Below are 26,996 nucleotides of genomic sequence, written 5' to 3'. Positions count from 1 at the left end.
AGAAAGTGTCTTTGAAGAAGTAATTGCTGAAAACTTCCCCAAACTGGGGGACAAAATAGGCTCTCCAACCCTGGAAGCCCACAGAACTCCAAAAGCAAGTGACCCAACGGAGACAACACCAAGTGTCTCAAGTGCACATGGAACATTTTACAGAACAGACCACATACTAGGCCACAAAAAGAGCCTCAGTAAACTCAAAAAGACTGAAATTCTACCAAACAACTTCATAAGACCACAAAGGTATAAAACTAGACATAAATTGAACAAAGAAAACAAAAAGGCCACCAACACATGGAGGCCAAACAACATGCTCCTAAAAAATCAATGGATCAATGACCAAATTAAAATAGAGATCAAGCAACATATGGAGACAAATGACAACAACACAAGGACCCAAATTCTGTGAGATGCAGCGACGGCAGTTCTAAGAGGAAAGTACGTAACAATCCAGGCCTGTTTAAAGAAGGAAGAACAATCCAAAGTGAATAGTCTAAAGTCACTATTATTGAAATTGGAAAAAGAACAAATGAGGCCCAAAATCAGCAGGAGGGACATAATAAAGTACAGAGAGGAAATAAAACTGAGAAGAATAAAAGGATAGAAAAATCAATGAAAACAAGAGCTGGTTCTTTGAGAAAATAAACAAAATATCAACTGCTAACCTGACTTTTTAAGAGAAAAAGAGAATCTCCACATATAAACAGAATCAGAAATGAGGAAGGAAATATAACAATGGACCCCAACCCCACAGAAATACAAAGAATTATTAAAGAATACTATGAAGATCTATACAATAACAAGGTAGAAAACCTCGAAGAAATGGACAACTTCCTAGAAAAATACAACCTTCCAAGACTGACCACGGAAGAAATGGAAAATCTAAACAAACTAATCACCAGCAATGAAATTTAATCAGTAATCAAAATTACCCAAGAGCAAAACCCCCGGGGCAGATGGATGCACCGCAGAATTTTATCAGACATACAGGGAAGGCATAATACCCATTCTCCTTAAAGTTTTCCAAAAAAGACAAGAGGACGGAATACTTCCAAACTCTTTCTATGAAGCCAGGATCACTCTCATACCAAAACCAAGCAAAGACCCCACTAAAACAGAAAATTACAGACCAATATCCCTGATGAACATAGATGCAAAAATACTCAACAAAATATTAGCAAACCGAATTCAAAAATACACCAAGCTGATCATACACCATGACCAAGTGGGATTCATCACAGCAATGCAAGGATGGTACAACATTTGAAAATCCATCAACATCATGCACCACATCAACAAACAGGACAAAAACCACATAATCATCTCCATACATGCTGAGAAAGCATATGACGAAGTTCAACATCCATTCACGATAAAACTCTCAATAAAATGGGTAGAGAGGGCAAGTAGATCAACATAATACAGTCCACATATGACAAACCCACAGCCAACATCATACGTAACAGTGAGAAGCTGAAAGGCTTCCCTTGGAGATCGGGAACAGGACAGGGATGCCCACTCTACCCCGCTATTCAACATAGTTCGGACGTCCTCGCTGAGGGCAATCAGACAAAACAAAAAAAATACACGGTGTTTAGAATGGTAAAGAGGTCAAACTGTGACTCTTTGCAGATGACATGATATTGTACGTGAAAAACCCTGAAGACTCCACTCCAAAACTATTAGAACTAATATATGAATTCAGCAAGGCTCCGGGATACAAAATTACTACACACAAATCTGTTGCTTTCCTATACACCAATGACAAACTAGCAGAAAGAGAAATCAGGAAAACAATTCCATTCACAATTGCATCAAAAAGAACAAAATACCCACGAATAAACCTATCCAAGGACGTGAAAGACCTATACCCTGAAAACTACAAGACACTCCTAAGAGAAATTAAAGAGGACACTAACAAATGGAAACTCATCCCATGCTCTTGGCTAGGAAGAATATGGTCAAAATGGACATTCTGCCTAAAGCAATCTACAGATTCAATGCAATGCCTATCAAAATACCAAAAGAATTCTAAAACGAACTGGAAGAAATAGTTCTAAAACTCATATGGAACCACAAAAGTCCCTGAATAGCCAAAGCAATCCTGAGAAGGAAGAATAAAGGAGGGGGGAACTCGCTCCCCAACTGCAAGCTCTACTACGAAGCCACAGTAATCAAGACAATTTGGCACTGGCACAGGAACAGACCTACAGACCAGTGGAACAGAACAGAGGGTCCAGATAATAACCCAAAAGGATATGTGGTCAATTAATATACGATAAAGGAGCCATGGACATACAATGGGGAGATGACAGCCTCTTCAACAGCTGGTGTTGGCAAAACTGGACAGCTACATGTGAGAGAATGAAACTGGATTCTTGTCTAACCCCATACACAAAAGTAAATTGGAAATGGATTAAAGACCTGAATGTAAGTCATAAAACCATAAAACTCTTAGGAAAAAACATAGGCAAAAATCTCGTCGACATAAACATGAACAACTTCTTCATGAACACATCTCCTCGGGCTAGGTTAACAAAAGCAAAAATGAACAAGCGGGACTGTATCAAGCTGTAAAGCTTCTGTACAGCAAAGGACACCACCAATAGAACAAAAAGGCATCCTACAGTATGGGAGAATAACATCATAAATGACAGATCCGATAAAGGGTTGACATCCAAAACATACACAGAGCTCACACACATCAACAAACAAAAAGCAAATAATCCAATCAAAAAACAATCTCAGAGGAGCCAAACAGACAGTTCTCCAAAGAAGAAATTCAGATGGCCAACAGACATGAAAAGATGCTCCACATCACTAGTCATAGGAAAAAAGCAAATTAAAACCACAATGAGGTATCACCTCACACCAGTAAGGATCACCACCATCCAAAAGACAAACAACAACAAATGTGGATGACTTTGTGGAGTAAAGGGAACCCTCCTACACAGCTGGTGGGAATATAAATTAGTTCAACAATTGTGGAGAGCAGTGTTGAGTTTCCTCACAAAACTCAACATAGAAATACCATTTGAGCTAGGAATTCCACTCCTTGGAATTTACCCGAAGAATGCAGCATCCCAGTTTGAAAAAGACATATGCATCCCTATGTTTATTGCAGCACTATTTACAGTAGCTAAGAAACGGAAGCAACCTAAGTGTCCATCACTAGGGAATGGATCAAGAAGACGTGGTACATATATACACAATGGAATATTATTCAGCCATAAGAAGAAAACAAATCCTGCCATTTGCAACAACATGGATGGAGCTAGAGGGTATTATGCTCTGTGAAATAAGCCAGGCGGAGAATGACAAGTATCAAATGACTTCCCTCATCTGTGGAGTATAAGAACAAAGAAAAACCTGAAGGAACAAAATACAGAAACAGACTCACAGAACCCAGAAACGGCCTAACAGTTACCAAAGGGAAAGGGACTGGGGAGGATGGGTGGGAAGGGAGGGATAAGGGGGGATTATGATTAGCATTTATAATATGTGAGGTGGGGCATGGGGAGGGCTGTACAACACAGAGAAGAAAAGTAGTGACTCTATAGCATGTCAGTACGCTGATGGACAGAGAGTTTAATGGGGTGTGGGGGGGGACGTGGTGAAGGGGGCTGTGTAGTAAACAGAATGTTCCTCACGTAATTGTAGATTAAAGATACCAAAAGAAAAAACAAAAATACTTTGGCCAACTGCCTGCCATAAATGGACCGTGGGCCTGCTTGTAAATAAAGTGTTAAGAAAAAAAAAATTAAACAATCCTGTAAATTTATTTCAGTGACGTGGGTGCAGTGATATTAAGGAATTTTTATTGAGGTGTGATAACAATATTATGGTATGCTTATTAAAAAAACCTTATACTCAGAACAAAGTAAAAACTGAAGGAATAGAGCAGCAACACTCACCTAACCCAAGAATGGACTAACAGTTATCAAACGGAAAGGGACTGGGATGGATGGGTGGGATGGGAGGGATAAGGTGGAAAAAGGGTCACTAAGATTAGCATGTGTAATGTAGTGGGGGGGACACAGGGAAGGCAGTATAACACAGGGAAGACAAGTAGTGATTCTATAGCATCTTACTATGCTGATGGACGGTGACTGTAAAGGGTTATTTGGTGAGCAGTTGATAATAGGGGAAGTCTAGTAAACTACAATGTTGTTCAGGAAAATGTACATTAATGATATCAAAAAAAAAAGAAAAAAAAAGCACCTTACACTCATCAATGAAAAATAAAAAACAATGTCTAACATCTGCTTTAGAACTGTTGAATCCAGATGACTATATTGTAGTATTTTGTTTTTGTGCAATGCACAGGTTTTCCATATTAAAAAGTTAAGTATATCTTAAAGTAAAGAATACTGCTTCTCTTTACTGTGAAAATTTTCTTCTCCTCCTTTTGGAGTAATTGTATAGAAAAAACTCCAAATATACATCCAAATATTTTTTTCTATGCTGTAGGAAAGAGGACAGTCTAAGAGGGTTTGAACATGTATTTTAAAGTTAGTATATTCAAACAAAAAAGAGAGTTTAAAATATTGAGATTTTGAGAAACTACAATTAACATCTATCCATTAATTACCTGAACTCTTTCCAAAATCCTCTGGGCACAAAGTATGGTAAACGAGAAGCAGCTAAATGACCAAAGATGACCTGAAGGTATCTTAAGACACCAATATTGTACTCTTTCTGATCTTCTGTCTTACTTAATGCTGGTTTGTCTTCATATTGTTGAGGACATCTAAAAACATCATCTCGCGGATCAACATTACTCTACAAACCAAAGAACATAATTTGATTAGCTAACCTCAATTTACAAGTAGAGCGAAGCTGAGACAGATACAAACAGTGGAAGATCTGCATTATTTTGTACTCATATATCTAAACCACAGAACTTTCAACTTACTAATATTGGTGCTTATCCTGGCAATTTCACAGATGAGTTATTAAAAAATAGAGTTATTAAAATATACTAGTATAATGTAACAATCAAAGATTTAGTTGACCAGAATGGACTGGAGACAAATGAATGCTTTCTCATCAGACAAAAGAGACAAAAATAGAACTTTCGGTAACAAAAATATTTAACCTTCCCATAGTTTTTCTCCAACATTTCTCATGTAGAGACAATGCATTCTTCATAGATTATATGAGTTAAATTATGTGACATGATTAGAATTGTTAACACTGGATAAGTACAGCCATTCAGAGTACTGCTGGTATAAACAGCATAAATCGAAGCTCTAAAGCTCTTAAGCCCTCTCTATAAAGCAGAATTTGACTACTTTACAGAGCGCTGAACATCTCTGCTCTGCTATGAGGCCTTCTTTACAGAAGTAAATATCACATTTGCCTTTGAGAAGCTCACAGTTCATAAAAAAGAGTAAATAGGCAGACAACTAGAAGAATCAAAAAGCACAGGGTGTCAAGTAGCAAAGGTGGAATATCTAGTTTCGAATTTCATCTTTTGTCTGAATTAGTCTCCTTTTGCCAAGAGGATGAGCGATCTCTATTTATCCTTAACCTTGTACCGTCGCACTAAACTGGGCTACTGAAATAGGATCTAAATTCAAATCTTTTTGTCAAATAGTGGTCCTCAACCAGGTACTGATATAGTCACCATATATGGAGATTCTTAAAAAGGTAAACCCAATGACTGGATAGTATTATTTATAAAATCTGAAAAGAGTGAAAGTAGATGTGTGTTTCAGAATCTAACTGATGAGCTATATAATTTGAGAAACAAACTAGTTTTGGCTACAGAAATGTAATAACAACAGAAGAACCACTTACTACAATTAAAGTAGAGAAACACAGGAATAAGGGAAGAACCATTTCTACAATTAGAATATTCTCTACACCTTTATGAATTCTGAAAAACTTGTATAAAGGAAATAAAAGATAAAAATAGTTTCAACATAAATACAACTGAAACTTCAGAAGTTTTCCATTTGTAAGAGACACATGAGTTATATGTACTCTGATCTTCTAAAAACTGAAAATCTAACTTTTGTGTTTCTTTTTTCTACTCTGGAATATGCTTGGTAGGTAGTCTGATTATTATTATTATCTAATACTGTTAACAGACTGTGTAGCATTATATAAAGTAACGAATGCATTTGCTTCCTTATGAGAAAATTGTAATCTGAAAAAAACATTAAGAATATCCTAAGAATAAGCACAGACTATGGAACTGATAATACACAAGGTTAATAAATTAAATGGAATAATGTACCTTAAAAAGTTGAATGAAAATAAACTTCAATTATTTGTAAGTGATTGTTTTTCATTTTACAAATACCAAATATACCTACCAGATTGCAGACATGATTACATTGAAATGCTGCTGCTTTAAAAAAGAAACAGAAGTTGTGATAAAGATTATCAACTGCATTTTATAAGATGGTAAGTATAGTAAATCAGAGATAGTAGCTAAGAGTACTGTCCTAATATCAAATGTAATTCAAAAAACTCTATAAGAAACACAATACTCTGAGAAAAACTGTATCTGGTATCAAGGTCTTGAAATATAGGGAAAGAAAAAAGAATTCATAATTAAAATTACCTCGTTGTCCTGCTTCTCTTCACTGAACATGTCATCATCTATATCACTACCAGTGCCTTCAACTGCAAGAATACTGTTCCTGATAGGAGGAATCATGTATAACTGCTGGATCACAGAATTCATGTAACAAGTGGTACCAGCATTTTTGAGGCCCACAAATCCTTCTGGAGGGCGAGGTCTAACAGGTGGTAGGTACTCCCACTTAGTAAGTGCTTCACAAGCTTAACGAAGAAGGAGAAAAGGATTCTCATGAAAGCAGTAATTTAGTCCACTTGCAGCTATGCTATGATGATGATGATATTAGGATATTCAATCATTACCTCAGCCACTTTGAGACAGTACTCTAAATTTTTATTTCAACACTTAACCATTACATAGGTACGTCCTTACCAGAGCCTATGGTTTTACTGTTATTAATTCTGTGACACTCTTCTCAGAAAGTCATTTAAGATGGTATAGTAGTAAATTTGTGTTTTCTTTTTCATTTAAGTACCTTTAATTCGTTGGGATCAGAACTTTAAAATAAATCAAAATGGCATATAGCTTTCTAAGTCTTAGTTATGATTCCAAATCACAGTGTCAAAACCTCCAAGTGAATCTGTTTGCCGGCTGATAAAACAGTAAAAGAAAAATTGCTTTGCTTATACCCACTGTCTTATTCTCAGGATGTAACTGTATAGTGCATTGGAAAGGTTTTGTGAAAACTGTAGATCATTTCATATCCCTTTCTGCCTACCATAAAACCAAAACAACCATCAATCACTATCTTGAAGATGGATTGCATGATTTACAGCACAGTGAGCTGCAAATTATGTAGCCAATAAACAGATCTATTACTAATACATCTAATGCGCTGATAGATATATTACTAAGTGCAAAACTAGTGAAGAACACTCTATACAGTGCATTACTGTTCCTGTGTTAAAAAGACAAACACTGAACAAAGAGACATACATATGTACAATTTGCACTGAGACAACTCTGAACCAGGAATGTTGAATGTGTTGGAAGTTGATAGATTTTAATAATCTAACCACAAAATTCATTAAGCTGAATAATTTTTTTAAATTAAGGTTATCGTTAATACATAATCTTCTAAAGGTTTCCCATGAGCAATATTATGATTTCAACATTCACTCATATTATCAAGTACCTACCACACCCCATTGCAATCACTGTCCATTAGAGTAGTAAGATGCCACAGAGTCATTACTTGCATTCTACATGCTATACTGCCTTGCCCATGACCCACCTATACTGCGAGTGCTAATTACAATGCACCTTAATGCCCTTCTCCCTCTCTCCCCACCCTTTTTTCCCAAACCCCTCCCTTTGGTAATTGCTCGTCCCTTTTTGGGAGTCTGTGAGTCTGCTGCTGTTTTGTTCCTTCAGTTTTGCATAAACTGAATTAAACTAAAAAAAAAATTTTCTTTTGAAGATTTACTCTCTCTATATAGATTCCACAGCATAGTAAGTTTAGCTAGAAACTCTAAAGTGTGACTAAAGCGCTCAAGACAAAAAAGATAATTTGAGATGTTCTTAAAGGTTACTATTAATACTGTTACTCTTTTTTCATTAAGCTACTATTGATATACACCCTTATGAATGTTCCACATGAAAAACAATGTGGTGACTACATTCACCCATACTATCAACTACCCACCCATACCCCATTGCAGTCACTGTTCATCAGTGTAGTAAGATGCCAGAGAGTCACTACTTGCCTTCGCTGAGCCACACTGCCTTCTCTGTGACCGCGCACACACCATGTGTGCCCATCATGATACCACACAATCCCCTTCTCCAACCCTCCCTGCCCGCACTTCCCTCACCCCTGCCCTTCGGTAACTACTAGTCCCTTCTTGGAGTCTGTGAGTCCACTGCTGTTCTGTTCCTTCAGTTTTGCTTCGTTGTTACACTCCACAAATGCGCACTGCAAGTACTCTTAAAGATTTATACTAAATACTACTGTGTATTACATTCTCAAGCCTTGGTTTTTCTCTTAAAATTAAACAGACTTTAGGTTCTTACTTTCTGTTTTTTTAATGTACTCCCTCCCTTTTGAGTTTCAGTTCTCTTAAAATCTAACATGGACATTAACCGAGAACGTAATGAAAGCACTTAAATATTATCTTTGGCACACTGATATTCAGAAATTTAACTTTCTCAGGATGCAGATTAAAGTAACATTAAGCAATCTGTAAATGAAGGCTTCATAATCTTTTCAATGCAGACATTTTTAAGTTTTAAGTATTAAATTCTACACCATAAAATGTGGCTTATTATTCTGGAGACTGGATTTTACTTCATCTGAGATGAAATAAAACATTTTACCTAGTTACCTGAACTATCTAAAGTAAGGCATTTAAATATACATGTGAAAATTTTCTGTATGAAGTTTCTCTACATATAATGGTCTTAATTATGTATCTGATTACTAGAATTACTGAACTAATTACTTGTTGGTAAAAACAAATGAACAAACAAACATACAGACCTAAGTTAGACACTTCTTTGTTGTTGGTGGTGGTGGTGGTACAAGAAAAACAATTTTAGTCAGAAAGCCAACCAGCTGAGAAGACGGTGAATTAATGTCCTAAAGCACCATCTTACTAAGTTAAAACACTTTCTAAAAGATAAAAACCCAGACTTTTAAACATGGAAATATTACCTACCAGGAAAAACAGCTTTACAGGTTACAATACTTACTAGTTATTGCTGTGCCTATGTAATACATTTCAGTCAAACAGTCTCCTATCTGTTTGAGATTTCTTACACAGCCAACAGCTAATGCTACGAGTAGTTCAAAACCAGCACTGATGGTAGCCGGTGAACTACATACTGGGAGAGCCTGTTTAGCTGGAAGTTCCCCATTTCTCATACATTGCAGGTAAACTTTGGAGGCAGTAAAGATGAAATCATCAATTAATTCCTGAAGAGTTTGAAAAAAACAGACACATACAGTTAGTAATAATAGATTTTTTAAAGATAAAACATTCCTTGGGAAGAACTATTTCTACAATCATCTGACAGAATTACATATCTCGTTACAGAGCAAAAATGATTCATATTTTCAAATAATAAAATTCTACTTCAAAATACTATTTGCCCTAAATAGTAAACATACTTTTCCAGATACTTGGAGGTATTTTAAAAGAGCTGATTGTAACTTAATATATATTCTAAAGAAATGTACTCCTTAAGTCAAATATGAAATACTTATTTTGAATAAAAATAAAACTCATTTTTATTTTATTACGAGGCATACCTAAAAAAGATCTATCTCATCAAGGAAATATGTAAAAAATGAAACATCTTGAATTTTAAAACCTGCTTAACTAAAAAGCCTAGACTTTAACTAAATAGTAAAATCAAATGCTGCTTAGTAACTTTCTAAAGACTGTATCTGAATTTTGATTAGTTTAAAAATCTCTTGAAGAAAGGGAGGCATACATTTTTTAATTACTATAACTTTTATAGAGATGAAGATTTTTGTAAGGTATAAAGAAAGGGTCAAGACGATGTCTCAAAGACAAAGTAATTCTAAGCTCAATGAGGCAGGTTTGCTAACAAACATTTAAAAGGTCATAACAACAAGTTCTGCACCAGAATGTGGAACTTACTTTAATGAGATTAGCACCTCCTTTTTCACAACCAATACGATACTTCTTCTCAGTTGTTTGAAAGGCCAGTAACTCTTTTGTTACCCCAAGATGGCCTTCCAAGATCGGCTCTTCAACACCAGTTTCATCTGTATTTTTAACATTATCCTGCAAAGGGAAAAACAGTATAGGCCAAACCAGAAAAGAAAGAACAAAAGAGCTAAAGGGCAGTGACTTCTCAGAAGTAATTTGCCCAAACCACTCCACTCAGGTAGTTTATTTCTTCTGCAGAAATGTCTCAAACCGAGAACGTAATGAAAGCACTTAAATGTTATCTTTGGCACATTCTACCGCACATAAAATCAGCAATTCTACCGCAAGAGGACCCTGGCAATGTCTTGAGATGCTTTTGATTCACTAAGGAACCACCTACTGCTTGATGAGGCAAAGTTGCTCTTCAGTATCTTATTATGAATAGCATAATTCTGCAAAGCAAGGAATAACCTGGGCTAAAATGTCAATGACATGAAGGTTGACAAGTACTATTCTAGAGGTTTATAAATCAGTAGAAGTATGCTAATCTGAGAGCCAAGAAGCTACACATTTCAAAACTATATGCAGAAATATATTCTGTATAAATAAAAAGTATAATGTGGTTAAATGCTAATGCAAATTCTACTCTATCAGACTCTTCAAACTTAAATAAGAAACTTACATATATCCTAGATGGAGGTTCAAACAATGGCAAGGTACTTGTATAAAACTAGTGGTACTTTTTAAATTCATTAGTGGAAAGCATGGATTTTGTTCAGTTTTAATAAAACACACATTATCATTATACATATTAACATATGTACAAAAACACAGATTTAAAAAATACACTTCATTATAACACGCTTTTAGTAAGGCAGTTGATTTAACAGTGACATAATAATAAACTGAGTATTATACAACTTACCCTAATTCTTTTGAGCCAATCAATTTCATCGTTGAGAAGAACATCAGCATTGGGTACATTAATATTGCTGTTATAAGCATAATTAAGAAGGTGTTGTAGAAGAGTGAAATAGTCATCTGAGTGTCTACCCGCCTCTCCTGCTGTGCTCTGAAAGGCAATAAATTGAAACAATATGAACTCGTAAGAACTCATAAGACTAAGTTCAGAATTCACATCGACTTTTTTAAAAATATGTATGTATGTATGTATCATTTTATTTTGGTATCTATGTATGTATGTATCTATTTATTTATGTATTATTTTATTTTGGGATCATTAATCTACAATTACATAAGGAACATTATGTTTACTAGAACCCCGCCACCACCAAGTCTCCCCGACATGCCCTCACATTGACTTTTTAAACTCAGAGATTTGGTAAATTAAGTGGCAATACTTCACATCAGTAATATAAAATAACATTTCTTAATTTATATTTTCCCCAAGTCATTTTTATCCTTAAGTATTTATAAAAAGCAGGAAAAGATGACATTATTTATTAAGCACAGCTGACTTACTTTTAATAAAAATGAAAACTGTAATTTCCTGAGTGTTTCTCATTTTAAGAATGAATTATATTCGTGAATCCATTAAAAAATGTCTCACCTCCAGAACGGTAAAGAGCAGAGTAATGAAGAAAAGCAGAGGCCTGTGTCCAATGCAACATCTGGTGCACATTAAAAAAAAATGTTCCTGTGCCAACTGACGAACAGTTCTGAAATAAAAACATTTTCTGTTTAATGTATTACTTTCATACAGAAAAACAACAATAAATCATTCCAACAGTGGGGGATAATTTAACAATAAAATATAAATTAACTCCTCCTTAGAGCTTAACATCTCTATTGCACAGTAAACCTTAACTATTTTTCACGGTATGAAACCTCAAATGGTAACCAAGTTAGGTAACAAATCACTAGGTTCGGGTCGCTTAATATTTAACCTCTCAGACTCTTTAATATGTACTGTGAATCAGGTGGGGCTGTGAGAAGGACAAGCAAACATGAATGAAACGTGGTCTTTATTTGCAAGATATCTTTGAAAACACCTCGTGGAACAATCTGGAAATACACGTAGGGATACATAAAAGGTGACGTTTATAGTAAGCACTCTATATCTCATTTTTTGGCCTCCCACATAACTCTTTTTAATGAACTGTGCTGTGAAGCAAACGACTTGTAGAAATTCCATATAGGTAAAGCTAGTCCTGATATTCTACACATTCTATACTCAATTCAGAAACTCACAGGGAGAGACCCAGTTGTCTACATTTTATATTAAGCAATCCCAATGACTCTGATGTACAGCAAAGTTTGAGGATCATCTGAATATTTTATTGTAGAACATCACCTCTTTGGAAAGGTTTGGGAAAATCTGTTTTATTCTTAGTATCAGGAACTTCAACTAATTTGTATTTATCTGTATGTTTTTAAAAGACTGTATAACATATTATCTCTCTGTAATATCATATTGAGTTTACCCCCATGGTACCAGAACCTACAGATATGAGGTTGACAAAGTTACCAAAGTGGTAAACATTACCTGTTTCCAGGCTAGAGGTCTGTGTCTCCCATTAGAAAATGATAAATTAAAACTTCTGAAAATTTAGGAACATACTGAGTCCTCTCATCATGATAAAAACAAAGGCAACACTATCAGTTTCAAATCTATTTAATGGGTAAAGGACAAGTGGAAAAGCATTTGCAAACAATACATATAGTGATAACCCTTTCTTTCAATAGGCAGCTACTTGGAAAACACTGAGTACACCTGGTCCAGCAACAGCCAGTCTCACTTGCCTCTCCTTAAAATGTCAGCCCACTGACAACTGTGCAAATCTGCCATGCCCCATCTCCGCAAACTACCTGCTTTGCTCAGAGACTGTGCCTAAGTGGCAAAGCTCTCCCTTACTATTTGAAGTGACAAATTCATTTTGTCTTTTTATATCAGTTATTAAGTAGTAATCTCACTAATCTTTCAAAAGCAAGCTATTCCAGACTTAATGTTGAGTCTGCAGCACCAAGAACAGAGTCCAAGACTGAGTGAGCGTCACAAATATGTTTCTGTCTTCTTGCTAGCTGCTGAAATTCTGAACAAATGCGTGGTCCAAAAGAAAGGATTTTAAATTCTATGTATTAAACTCCCTGTTGGTTTCACCTAATTAGTGAAGTATTTCCTGAGTGTCCTCATAAACCCAAACTGTAGACAATTACAAGGAATTGACAACATCCTTAAAAACAAAACTAAAAACCCCAGAATAATACCACCCACCACCAACAAAACCCCTAACACCTAGGAAGCCAACTTAGAAGGCTAATGTTCTAGAAGTATTTTAATCAGAAATTTTTTTCCCAATGGGCTAAAACATCATCTTCTTAAATGAAAAATTCTGAAAAACACTAATCAGTGCTCAAAAAATGAGAGAAGCCAAACGGCAGAGCAGAAGGCTCCAAGCTCCTTCCCTCCACAGAAACATAAAGCACTAAAAATTGTTAGCATTCTGGAAAACAAGCCTGAGACGTTCAGTTTATACCTCAAGTCGATTCCCAAAAACATACACAACATACAATAACGTAACAAGAAAAACAACAAAACCACAGCTAAAACAGATACTCTATGAAGTATCTGGAATCAAAATGTCATACATTTCAAATGTCTAGTTTTCTACAAAGAGCCAGGAAACTATGGTTCCATTCAATGGATAAAAAACAAGTCAACATATGTCTATAAGAACAACCAGATGGCAGACTTTTAGACAGAGCAATTAAATGGCTGTCTGAAGGATGCTCAAAGAATTTGAGAACAAGAAAAGAGAGATGAACAAAATAAAAGTATCAGTAAAGTGACAGAGAACAAAAAGAAGCCAAGGGGAAAACTTTGTGCCACAGAAATTTTTTAATGTAATCTGACCACGACCTTAAATGAGAAATACACTGCAGGGACTGAAAAACAGGCTTGAGCACTTGATACTTAAAAAAAAAGTTGGGAACATGAAAACACAACAGTTGTAACGATGTCAGGAGCAGGAGAAAAAAATTAATGAGTAAAAAGTGAACAGACCCTAAAGGCCACTGTGGGACACCACCAAGTGAAACAACATATGCACTGGTGGGATTCAAGCACAGAGGAAAGAGGAAAGCAGGAAGGAGGTTATTAGAGGAAATTGGGGCTGAAAATTCCCCAAATTTAAATAATAAAATGGACACACATTTGAAGACCTTAGTGAACTCAACAACACTTATATGAAGCACACTACATTCAAACAATCAAAAGCCAAACAAAAAGATAATCTTGAAAAGAGGAAGAGAAGGATCTAGTTAGGTACATGGCATTCTCAGTAAGTTTTCAGTGGATTTTCAGAAGGCTGTTGACAAATGAAAAGTGCTGAAAATTCTACACCTGACAAAACTGTATTTCATATGTGAAGGAAGAAGGTGAGACATTCCAGACAAATAAAAGCTGAGAGTTTACAACTGAATCCGGAGCTAAGAACATTTCTGTACCTGACACCAACAGGATTCCTATGTAATAACGGAAATCACTTTAAAGAACTAAACTTCCCAAACCTTAAAGAGCTCTGCAGAGAAATCTAAGACAACTATGAGACAAACACACCAAGAGGAATCTCAGCCTCTGATACCAACATCTCCAGGAGACAATAAACACAGCCAAACTCAACACATAAATGTAAAATATTACATTAAAGGGTCCATTTACCCCAAATGATGTATGTCCAGCTTAAAAAGAAAAGACACTGAAAGAAAAAAAAATGGACAAAACAGTTGGAAGGAAAACAGCAAACATAAAACAATACAGGCACAGCAGAAATGTTAAAATTACCACAACAGCAATTTAAAGCACATAGAGTAATACTAAGGACGCAAATGAATAAAACAGACCTGTGAAAACACAGCAGTGTAAACAGAGCAATGGAAAGTATAGAACATAACCAAGCAAATGTTAGAGATCAAAACCAGTGTAACAGAAGAATGGCTGTATTGGGCTGATCGAAAGATTGAATAACTGAAAAAACTATCAGTGAAACTGATGAAATGTCAGCAGAAGCTCTGAAAACTGAAATGCAAAGATAAAACAAACATGAAACAGTTAATGTGAGACGAGTACAAAATAAGAAATACATATCTCATGGAGGTAAAGAAACAAAAAAGTCAAACAGTAACAGTGGAAAGGTGTCCAAAATTAAAAACAGAACAAAAAAACTGACAGAAACCAAGAACGGTAATATGAAAATATCTACATGTAGCTACTTCACATTAAGTATAGAAAATCAAAGGAAAAAGAAAATCTTGAAAGCGTTAAGAGTAAAAAAACCTTACCTATAGAGGAGCAATAAGAGTTACTTACCTTGGGCATCCCTTCTGCAGCCATAAAAACAAGAAGAGAATAGAGCAAAATATTTAAAGTTTGGAAAGAAGAAGCCCCACCAACATAAATTCTTTATGTAGCAAAAATTTTCCTTAAATGTGAGAACGAAAAAAGGTTTTCAAACAAAAACTGATGGTATTAGTTGTGGATAGACTTGTCTTGCAGAGAATGTTGAGAAACACTTTAAAGGAAGGAAAACGATGTAGCTCAGGAACTTGGATCTACATAAAGGAAGAGCATTATAGACAATTAAAACATTAAGAAAAAAATAGTTCTTATTCATACATAACAGGTAATACTGTCAAAATATTAATGGAACAGTGAATTGGACTTCCGGCTCAAGATGGCAGCATGAGTAGGATGGCAGAAATCTCCTCCCAAAACCATATATATTTTTGAAAATACAACAAAAACAATTATTTCAAAAAGATAGACCACAGAATACAGTACAACAGCCAGGCTACATCTACATCTCCGAAAACTAAGCATCTCACAAAGGCAATAAGATACAAAGCCGTGACCCGGCAGGACCCAAGCACTCCACCCACTCCAGCTTGCCTGCGGGAGGGAAAGAAGTTAGAGTTGGGAGGGAGTGGAAGCACAATTCTATTAAATAACCAGCGCTAGTATTCTGCACCGGGAGCACAGACACACATTGCATGGTGTGCTGGACATTAGAGAAATGGAAGGGTAAGGTCCGAGACGGAGACTGTGAGCCGGTCCCCACAGCCAGCTGCTCTGGAACGAGAGAGAAGTGGGTGCTTTTAAAACTCTTAAAGGCACAAGGGCTCAACAGCAGAAAAAACTCGTCCAAGCATCCTCAGCCTAGCAGCCTGGGAATCTTGAGGAACTTCGGGCCCCCTAAACCCCTGGGCGTGAAGCAGCCCTGAAGACCCTCACAGTGGTAAGCAGCCTGGCATTCGTTCCTCCCAGCCGGCACAACAAACAAACCGGCTGACCCGTCACAGCTGAGGAGCAGCCGGAGAGCGGCCCTGCTCACAGCAAGCACAAAGTCTCCTCCCAACGCCCAGATAACTGGGACAGGCAGAAGCCGGAGCAAGGTCCGGATGGCGCAAAGGGGCACCGTTCTCACAGAAGACACCCGGCGCAGCTGAACTCCCTGCAGTGCTCTAGGCTAGCCCAAGGGCTGGCTCAGCCCACGGCAGCTCAGGAGATTGTCCCAGAGTCTGGTCCTGGGGTGCGAGTAACTGGCACAGGCAGCGGAGGAAGGCAAGGTGACCAAAAAGTAGGAAGGGACTTGGTTCTCCCAGCTGAAAGATGTGCCACCTGCCTGCGACCACTTCTATCACCATGAAAAGGCAGAAGAACCTTGTCCAGTCAAACATCAGTCAGACATCCTGAGAGAGAGGGCCTGCTGAGATAGATATAACCAATCTTCCTGAAAAAAGAATTCAAAATAAAAGTCATAACCATGCTGATGGAACTGCAGAGAAACATGCAAGAGCTAAGGGATGAAGTCAGGAGGGAGGTAACACAAATGAAACAATCCACAGAAGGCCTTAAGAGGAGACTGGAAGAGGTGCAAGAGGCCGTTAATGGAACAGAAATTAGAGAACACAAATAGAGAGAAGCAGAGGCAGAGAGAGAGATAAAAGGATCTTCAAGAATGAAAGAATTTTAAGAGAACTGTGTGACCAATCCAAGCAGAACAATATTTGCATTATAACGGGTACCAGAAGAAGAGAGAAAAAAGGACAGAAAGTGTCTTTGAAGACATAATTGCTGAAAACTTCCCCAAGCTAGGGAAGGAGAGTCTCTCAACCATGGAAGCCCACAGATCTCCCAACATAGGGACTCAAGGAGGACAACACCAAGACATAGAATAATTAAAATGGCAAAAATCAAAGACAAGGACAGAGTATTAAAGGCAGCCAGAGAGAGAAAAAAGGTCACCTAACAAAAGGAAAACCCATCAGGCTATCATCAGACTTCTCAACAGAAACATTACAGGCCAGAAGAGAACAGCATGATATATTTAATGCAATGAAACAGAAGGGCCTTGAACCAAGGATACTGCATCCAGCACGATTATCATTTAAATATGAAGGACGGATTAAGCAATTCCCAAACAAGCAAAAGCTAAGGGAACTTGCCGCCCACAAACCACCTCTACAGGGTATTTTTAAGGGAATGCTCTAGATGGAAGCACCCCTAAGGATAAATAGATGTCACCAGAGAAAATAAAATCACAGTAAAGAAAGCAGACCAACGAAATGCTAACTAAAGGCAAAAAATAAAAACAACTATCCACAAAAACAGTAAAAGGAAACACAAAAGAGTACTGAATAAACACCTAACATATCAAGAATGGAGGAGGAAGAATAAGAACAGAGACAAATAAAGAATCATCAGAGTGGGTTTACAACAGCTTAAGAAAGGAGTTAACTTACATGGTTAGACAGTAAAGAAGCTACCCTTGATCCTCTGGTGACCATAAATCCAAAGCCTGCAATGGCAACAAGTACATATTTATCGATAATCACCCTAAATATAAATGGACTAAATGAACCAATCAAAAGACACAGAGTAATAGAATGGATAAAAAAGCAAGAACCATCTATATGCTGCTTACAAGAGACTCACCTCAAACCCCAAGATATACACAGACTAAAAGTGAAAGGATGGTAGAACATATTTCATGCAAACAATGGGGAGGAAAAAGTAGGTGTTGCAGTACTTAGACAAAATAGACATGAAAGCAAAGAACGTAATAAGAGATAAAGGACGACATTACATGATAAGGGGGGGCAGGCCAACAAGACAATATAACCATTCTAAATATATACACACCCAATACAGGAGCACCGAAATGTGAGAAACAAATACTAACAGAATTAAAGGAGGATACAGAATACAATGCATTCATTTGAGGAGACTTCAACACACCACTCACTCAAAAGGACAGATCCACCAGACAGACAGTAAGTAAGGACACAGTGGCACTGAACAACACACTAGAACAGAAGAACCTAACAGACATCTACAGAACTCTACACGCAAAAGCGGCAGGATACACATTCTTCTCGAGTGCACATAGAACATTCTCCAGAATACACCACATATTAGGCCACGAAAAGAACCTCAGTAAATTAAAAAAGACTGAAATTCTACCAACCAACTTCTCAGATAATAAAGGTATAAAACTAGAAATGAATTGTACAAAGAAAACAAAAAGGCTCACAAACACATGGAGGCTCAACAACATGCTCCTAAATAATCAATGGATCAATAACCAAATTAAAACAGAGATCAAGTAATAGATAGAGACAAATGACAACAAACAGCACAGAGCCCCAACTTTTGTGGGATGCAGCGAAGGCAGTTCTAAGAGGAAAGTACATAGCAATCCAGGCCTATTTAAACAAGTAAGAACAATCCAAAATGAATAGTGTAAAGTCACAATGATTGAAACTAGAAATAGAAGAGCAAATGAGGCCCAGAGTCAGCAAGAGGGACATAATAAAGATTAGAGAATAAAAAAACAAAATTGAGAAGAATAAAAGAATAGAAAAAAAAATCAATGAAACCAAGAGCTGGTGCTTTGAGAAAATAAACAAAATAGATCAACTGCTAACCTGACTTATTAAGAGAAAAAGAATCTCCACACATACACGGAATCAGAAGTGAGGAAGGAAATATTACAATGGACCCCATACAAATACAAGGAATTATTACAGAATACTATGAAATTCTGTACGCTAACAAGCTAGAAAACCCAGAAGAAATGGCTAACTTCTTAGAAAAATAAAACCTTCCAAGAGTGACTAAACAAGAAATAGAAAATCTAAAGAGACCAATTACCAGCAACAAAATTGAACTATTAATCAGAAAACAACCCAAGAACAAAACTGCCGGTCCAAATGGATTCACCGATGAATTTTACCAGACATATAGAGAAGACATAATTCCCATTCTCATTGAAGTTTTCCAAAAAATTGAATACGAGGGAATACTCCCAAACACTTTCTATGAAGCCACCATCACTCAAATACCAAAACCAGGCGCACACCCCAACACAAATGAAAATTACAGACCAATATCCCTGATGAACATAGATGCAAACATACTCAACAAAATATTAGCAAACAGAATTCAAAAATACATCAAGAGGATAGTACACCATGATCAAGGGGGATTCATCCCAGGGATGCAAGGATGGTACACCATTAGAAAAATCCATCCACATCATCCACCACATCAACAAAAAGAAGGACAAAAACCACATGATCGTCTCCATAGCTGCTGAAAAGGCATTTGACAAAATTCAACGACCATTCATGTTAAAAACTCTGAACAAAATGGGTATAGAGGGCAAGTAGCTCAACGTTATAAAAGTCATATATGACAAACCCGCAGCAAACATCATACTTAACAGTGAGAAGCTGAAAGCTTTTCACCTAAGAACGGGAACAAGTCATGGACGCACACTCTCGCCACACTGCTTTTCAACATAGTACTGGAGGTCCTAGCCTCGGAAATCAGACAACACAAAGAAATAAAAGGCATCCAGATTGATAAGAAGAGCTCAAAAGGTCACTATTTACAGATGACATGATACTGTACATAAACAAACCCTAAAAGACTCCACTCCAAATCTACTACAAAACCTGAATTCAGCAAAGTGGCAGGATACAAAATTAACACACAGAAATCTGTTGCATTCCCATACACTAACGATGAGCAAGCAGGAAGTAAAATCAGAAAAACAACTCCATTCACAATTGCTTCAAAAAGAATAAAGTACCTAGGAATAAACCTATCCAAGCAAGTGAAAGACCTATACCCTGAAAAGTACAAGACACTCTTAAGAGAAATTAAAGAGGACACAGAGAAATGGAAATTCACCCCATGCTCTTCGCATGGAGGAATTAATACTGTCAAAATGGCTATCCTGACTAAAGCAATCTACAGATTCAAAGCAATCCCCATCAAAATACCAAGAGCATAGTTCAACAACTGGAACAAATAGTGCTAAAATTCATATGGAACCACAAAAGACCCCAAAGAGCCAAAGCAATCCTGACAAGGAAGAATAAAGCGGGAGGGATCTCTCTTCTGAAGTTCAAGCTCTACTACAAAGCCACAGTTATCAAGACAATTTGGTACTCGTACAACAACAGACCCACAGACCAGTGGAACAGGATAGAGTGTCCAGATATTAACCCAAACATATATGGCCATTTAATATACGATAAAGGAGCCATGGACGTACAATGGGGAAATGACAGCCTCTTCAACAGCCGGTTCTGGCAAAACAGGAGAGCTCCATGCAAGGGAATGAAACTGAATTACTGTCTAACCCCATACACAAAAGTAAATTCGAAGTGGGTCAACGACCTGAATGTAAGCCATGAAACCATAAAAGTCTTATAAAAAATCATAGGCAAAATCTCTTGGACATAAACATAGGCAACTTCTTCATGAACATATCTCCCCGGGCAAGCGAAACAAAAGCAAAGATGAACAAGTGGGACTATATCAAGCTCAAAGGCTTCTGTACAGCAAAGGTCATCATCAATAGAACAAAAAGGTATCCTACAGTATGGGAGAGCATATTTTATAAATGACGTCTATGACAAAGGACTGACACCCAAAATATATAAAGAGCTCACACACCTCAACAAACCAAAAGTAAATAATCATGTTAAAAAATGGGCAGAGGATTTGAACAGACACTTCTCCACAGAAGAACTTCAGATGGCCAACAGACACATGAAAAGATGACCTACATCGCTAATCATCAGAGAAATGCAAATTAAAACCACAATGAGATATCACCTCACACCAATAAGGATCGCCTACACGCAAAAGACAAACAATAACAACTGTTGGCGAGGATGTGGAGAAAGGGGAACCCTCGTACACTGCTGGTGGGAATGTAAACTAGTTCTACCATTGTGGAAAGCTGTATGGAGGTTCCTCCAAAAGCTCAAAATAGAAAAACCATTGGACTAATGAATTTCACTCTTAGGAATTTACCCTAAGGAGCCCAGTTTGGAAAAGACATATGCACCCGTACGCTTATCACAGCACTATATACAATGCCAAGAAACGGAAGCAACCTAAGTGTGCAGCAGCAGATGAATGGATAAAGAAGATGTGGTACATATACACAATGGAATATTATTCAGCCATAAGAAGAAAACAAATCCTACCATTTGCAACAATATGGATGGAGCTAGAGGGTATTATGCTTAGTGAGAAAAGCCAGGTGGAGAAATATAAGCATCAGATGATTTCACTCATCTGTGGAGTATAAGAACAAAGAAAAAAAACTGAAGGAGCAAAATAGCAGCAGACTCACAGAACCCAAGAATGGACTAACAGTTACCAAAGGAAAGGGCCTGGGGAAGATGGGTAGGAAGGGAAGGACAAGGGATGAAAAGGGGCATTACAATTAGCAGACAAAATGTAAGGTGGGGGGGCACAGGGAAGGCTGTGGAAGACCGAGAAGACAAGTATTGATTCTACAACATCTTACTATGCTGACAGACAGTGACTGTAATAGGGCATATGGTGGGAACCTGATGATGGGGGGAGTCTAGTAACCATAATGTTGCTCATGTAATTGCAGATGAATGTTACAAAAAAAATAGAACAGTAAAATGGATAGCACGAGTTATGTGTAAATTGCAACAATGTTACAAAGACAAGGAGGAATTGGGAGCAGTATGTTACAAGAAATCTGCAGTACTTCTGGAAGAGGACTAGTAATAGCTTCAAATACATATTGCAAAACAAGGTAAACACACTGTAAAAGTAACTAGAGTAGTGTTGACTGATATATTAAGGGGAGAGAAAAAAATGAAAGGAGATAAATGCTCAACTAACCCCCGGAGCACTGGAGCCATGTCTACCTGATTTTGGCTAAGAAGTCTCCATGCTTATTCTTCCAATGAAAACAAGTGAGCAGACAACTACCTATCAATGAAAATAGCTCTGAGAGTGTGCTGGAGTGAAATGAGGTTGCGCCGTAATAAGAATGGCTACACAGAATATCATAGAAGCCAATTTCTAACATTTTCCTGTCCACAAATGAAACACAGCTCAACATCAGGAGACCACTCAGTTACATTTCCCCCTCACTTAGGGACAAAGAAAACAGGAGGAAGTCAGCAGTCCCTGTCACTGCTTTGTACAACTGAAACTTGAAACTTCTGGCACTAATGACTAATGAAGTCATCACCAATGCTAAGCCACCTGAAGATGTTGCCTGGACCCACAGTACACTTGCCCGGAGAGGGAAGTCACAGCAGCTGTGGAAACCAGAGAGGGAACCCACTATAGCTCCACTGGTAAAGAAGATGCTGTCACCTGCTGATCCCACCCAACATTTACAGCTTTGGCTTTAAGAAACTGTCTTTCCCAATGCTGACTTTAACCCACTAGAGTTCACAGTGCTCACACTCTTGGAGAGGGGAGCTACCACACCCCATCACCCCAGCACTCTTGTACCCATTCGATGTGTAGGTGAAAGTCTTTCCACTCCGTAAAGTCTGGAAGAAGTGACTGCTCCTTCAGATGCAGACACATCAACACACAGAGCTACTAGAGACATGAAAAATCAAGAAAGTATGACACCATCACTTAACAAAATAATATTTCAATTAGCTAACCCCACAGAAATGGAGAGCCGTAAGTTGTATGGCAGAGAATGCAAAATAATTACTTTCGTAAGACAGCTGCAAAAGTATATAAGCAACACAATGAATTAAAAAACAAGAACAAAACGAGTAAATCACAATAAAATTATTAAAAAGAACCAGATTCTATAGCTGAAGAACACAACAGATTCAATGAACAATGCACTAGAGAGCTTCAAAAGCAGGCTATCCCACATGGAACAATGTGTGAACTTGAAGAGAGGTCATCTATGAGACACTATAACAAGAACAAAAAATCCCAACAACACACACATGTTGGGAGTCTCAGGGGCTTATCTGAAGAATTATTGGAGAAAAAAAAAACTACTGGAGAAAAAGATGGTGAAGCAAGAAGGAGAAGGCAGAGACGTCCTCACCAAATCACACAGAACACCAAAATAGAGCAAATAAAACTAAACGTGAAAACGACTTGGAGATTGCACAACTGACTACACGTGGGGAAGAAGAGGAAAAAAACCTCACAGAAAAGGGTAAAATTGGCAAAGCCAAGAGCTGGCAGGACCCAAGCATGCCCTCCACCCCAACCTACAGGTGGAAGAGGAATAGAGCGGGGAGGAAGTAGGAGCCCAGGACTGCTTAAGAGCTGGCCCTGCAGATCTGCTCTGGGAACACAAACCCACATTACACAGTGCTGTGGTGATTACTAAGGTTGGACAAAAACGATAGGTGGAACACTCCAGGGGGCTGAAGATTACAGCTGCTTTGGAGAACAGGCATTCTATACCGGCCCCCCAAGACAACAGCAAAGTAGGAGCTTGAAAGACTTCCCAGCAGTGGGAGGACCGCCAGAGGGGCAAGATTTACATAGAACTCTCTGTTAAGAAAAGGCAGGTCAACAGGTTTGGAATTCGGGAGGCCACAGGCGCTCCAACCCCCTCGCTGCCCTCAGCTCGACAGGTGAGGAATTCTGGGAAGCCACAGGCGCTCCAACCCCCTCGCTGACAAGGCATTCTTGAGGCTCCTTGGAGGCGAGTGGCCTGTGGCCAGCCAGCAGTATGGTCAGACATGCTCCCATATAGGCAGAGGGAGACCCTCCTTACTTTGTCAGCCCTGTTTCAGGCCAGCTGGGAAACTATGTGCAGGAGCCAGCCCCTGGAGTTCTTTCCTCCCAGGAGGATCTGTTCCCTCCAGCTTGTGCCCCACCATTTTTGCAGGGCAGGTGGAGGGCAGCTCTGGCCATGACTGCTCCAGCACTGAAGCATCGAGGCTCCACCCTGCACATGCCACCTGCAGTAGGCCTACTTTTCCTAGCAACGGAGGCAGATGTTGCAGTAAGAAACACAGAGGGACACCTGCCAAGATTTTGAAGCCTTTTTTTGGTTCAGCTGGGGAAATACTGCGGGAGTCAGCCCAGGGAGCTCCTTCCTCCTGGCCGGACCTGCAGCCCCCCACCATTGCTGTACGCCAGGTGAAAGGAAGCTCCGCTCACGGCAACTCCAGCAGTGCAGACGCATTTTCTTTTTGCACCTGCGAACAGCCGATGCCCACACAAGCTCAGCTGGTATCCGTGTACCACAAGACAGGCAGAAAGTCACCCCACACATTGCCCAACAACAGCTAGAACTCCTGCACAGTAAGGTGAAGTGTATTGAGTTTCTGGGCACAAGAAGGTGTTTCTCCATGAATCTATGACTCCATTGATAACACTAAAAAAATGAATCAGCAGAAAAATTTTGCCCAAACAAAACTGCAGGACAAAATGCAAAAGGGTTGAGAGAACCTGAAACAGTCTTCTTGATAAGTATTTCGAAATACAAGTCATAAACATGCTCATGGAGCTACAGAGAAATACTCAAGATGTCGGGAAGGACTTCAAGAAAGAGAAAGACACTGTGAAAGATACAGTATCTGAAATGAAACATACAATGGAGAGATTTCAAAGTGGATGACATAAAGTAGAGGAGATCGTAAATGAAATAGAAATCAGAAAACAGGAAAACAATGAAGCCAGAAAACAGGAAAAAGGGACCTCTAGGAATGAAAGCATAAGAGATCTGTGCAAACAATCCAAATGAAACAATAATCTCAATGTAGGGGTACCACAAGAACAATAGAGAGACAAAGGGATAGGAAGACTCTTTGGGGAAATAACTGCTGAAAATTCTCCCAATTGGGGGAAGAGAATAGTCTCTCAGGTCATGGAAATACAAAGATCCCCCAACAAAAGGAACCCTAGGATGACACCACCAAGACATATAATAATTAATATGGCAAAGATCAGGGAGAGAATACTGAAAGCGGCCATAGAGGGGAAAAAAGACACCCTGATGTTGTCAGCAGATTTCTCAGTAGAAACCTTACAGGCAGGAATCGAGTGGCATGGCATGATATACTTAGTACAATGAAGCAGAAGGGCCTTAAACCAGGAACACTCTACTTGGCAAGATTACAATTTGCATTTGAAGCGGAGATTCAACGATTTCAATAAAAGCGAAAGTTTAGGGATTCATCACTCAAAAACCGTCTTTACAGTGAATTTTCAAGAGACTGCTCCAGATGGAATACTCCTATGGCTAAACAGCCATCACAAGAGAAAATAATAAAACCACAGTAAAGGATGTAGACCAATTAATTACTAACCAATGCAAAATTAACTGGACTGCCCACCAAGTCAGTCAAGGACTACACACAAGACGAAGTCAGTCAAGGACTACACACAAGAGTACAGAATATGACACCTTAATATATGTAAGAGTGGAGGAGGGAAGGAAAAGGAGGAAGAAAAAAAAAAACCTTTAGATTGTGTTTAAAATAGTATAAGTGAGGTAAGACAGACTTTTAGAGAGTAAGGAAAGCTGCCTTTGAAAGTTTGGTAACTACAAGTTTAAAGCCCACAACGGCAGTAAATACATATCTATCAGTAATTACCCCAATTGTAAATGGACTGAACACACCAATGAAAAGACAAAGAGTCGCAGAGTGGACAAAAAATGTAGACCCATGTACAAGCTGCCTAGAAGAGACTCACTTCAAACCCAAACACATATACAGACTTAAAGTAAGGGGGTGGAAAAAGATACTCATGCAAACAATAGGGGGAAAAAAAGCAGAAGCTGCAGTCATTACATCATAAAAATACATTTCAAAATTAAGTAACAAGACACAAAGAAGGACATTACATGATGATAAAGTGGTCAGGAGTCCAACAAGAGTATATAACCATTATAAATATCTATGTACCCAACATAGGAGCACCCAAATATGTGAAACAAATATTAACATAATAAAAGAAACAGAATGCAATGCAGTTATCTCAGGAGACTTCAACACACCTCACACTCCAGATCAACCAGACAGAGGCACTGAACAATGCATTAGGAACAGCTGAACCCAGCAGACATCTACAGAACAGTCCACCAAAGGCAGAAGGGATAACACATTCTTCTCAAGTGCACATGGAACATTTTCCAGAATAGGCCACAAAAAGAGATCAGTAAGTAAATTTTAAAAACCCACAAACACATGGAGGCTTAACAACATCGATCAGTGACCAAATTAAAATAGACAGCAAACAGTATATGGAGACAAATGACAACAACTCAACATCCCAAAACTTGTGGGACACAGCAAATGCAGTTTGAAGGGGATAGCACACAGCTATACAGGTTTACGCCAATGAACAAGAACAATCCCTAATGAACAGTCTAAACTCTCAAGTAATGAAACTACAAAAAGAAGAACAAATGAGGCCCAAAGTCACTAGCAGGAGAGACTTGATAAAGATCAGAGAATAAAAAAGTAAAGCTGAGAAGAAT

At 38.1% G+C, this 26,996-nt stretch overlaps 1 protein-coding gene across 2 annotated transcripts in view; it reads right to left on the bottom strand.

Annotated features, from left to right (window-relative positions):
* The window catches only part of LOC130682133 (probable ubiquitin carboxyl-terminal hydrolase FAF-X), a 164,592-nt gene that overhangs the window by 34,840 nt on the left and 102,756 nt on the right, over positions 1-26,996 (bottom strand). For both annotated transcript variants that reach the window (XM_057496276.1, XM_057496275.1), the window contains exons 26-31: positions 11,777-11,885; positions 11,132-11,278; positions 10,195-10,341; positions 9,281-9,503; positions 6,572-6,792; positions 4,589-4,779 (exon numbers count right to left, since the gene is read on the bottom strand). In XM_057496276.1, the coding sequence (XP_057352259.1) occupies positions 4,589-4,779; positions 6,572-6,792; positions 9,281-9,503; positions 10,195-10,341; positions 11,132-11,278; positions 11,777-11,885 (1,038 nt within the window). The remainder of the gene's footprint in view (positions 1-4,588; positions 4,780-6,571; positions 6,793-9,280; positions 9,504-10,194; positions 10,342-11,131; positions 11,279-11,776; positions 11,886-26,996) is intronic.

This window comes from Manis pentadactyla, chromosome Y, assembly GCF_030020395.1.
Source record: "Manis pentadactyla isolate mManPen7 chromosome Y, mManPen7.hap1, whole genome shotgun sequence".
In the NCBI taxonomy this organism is placed as follows: Eukaryota; Metazoa; Chordata; class Mammalia; order Pholidota; family Manidae; genus Manis; species Manis pentadactyla.
Note: the sequence above shows the minus strand (reverse complement) of the source record. Positions and strands in the feature narration are given on the sequence as shown.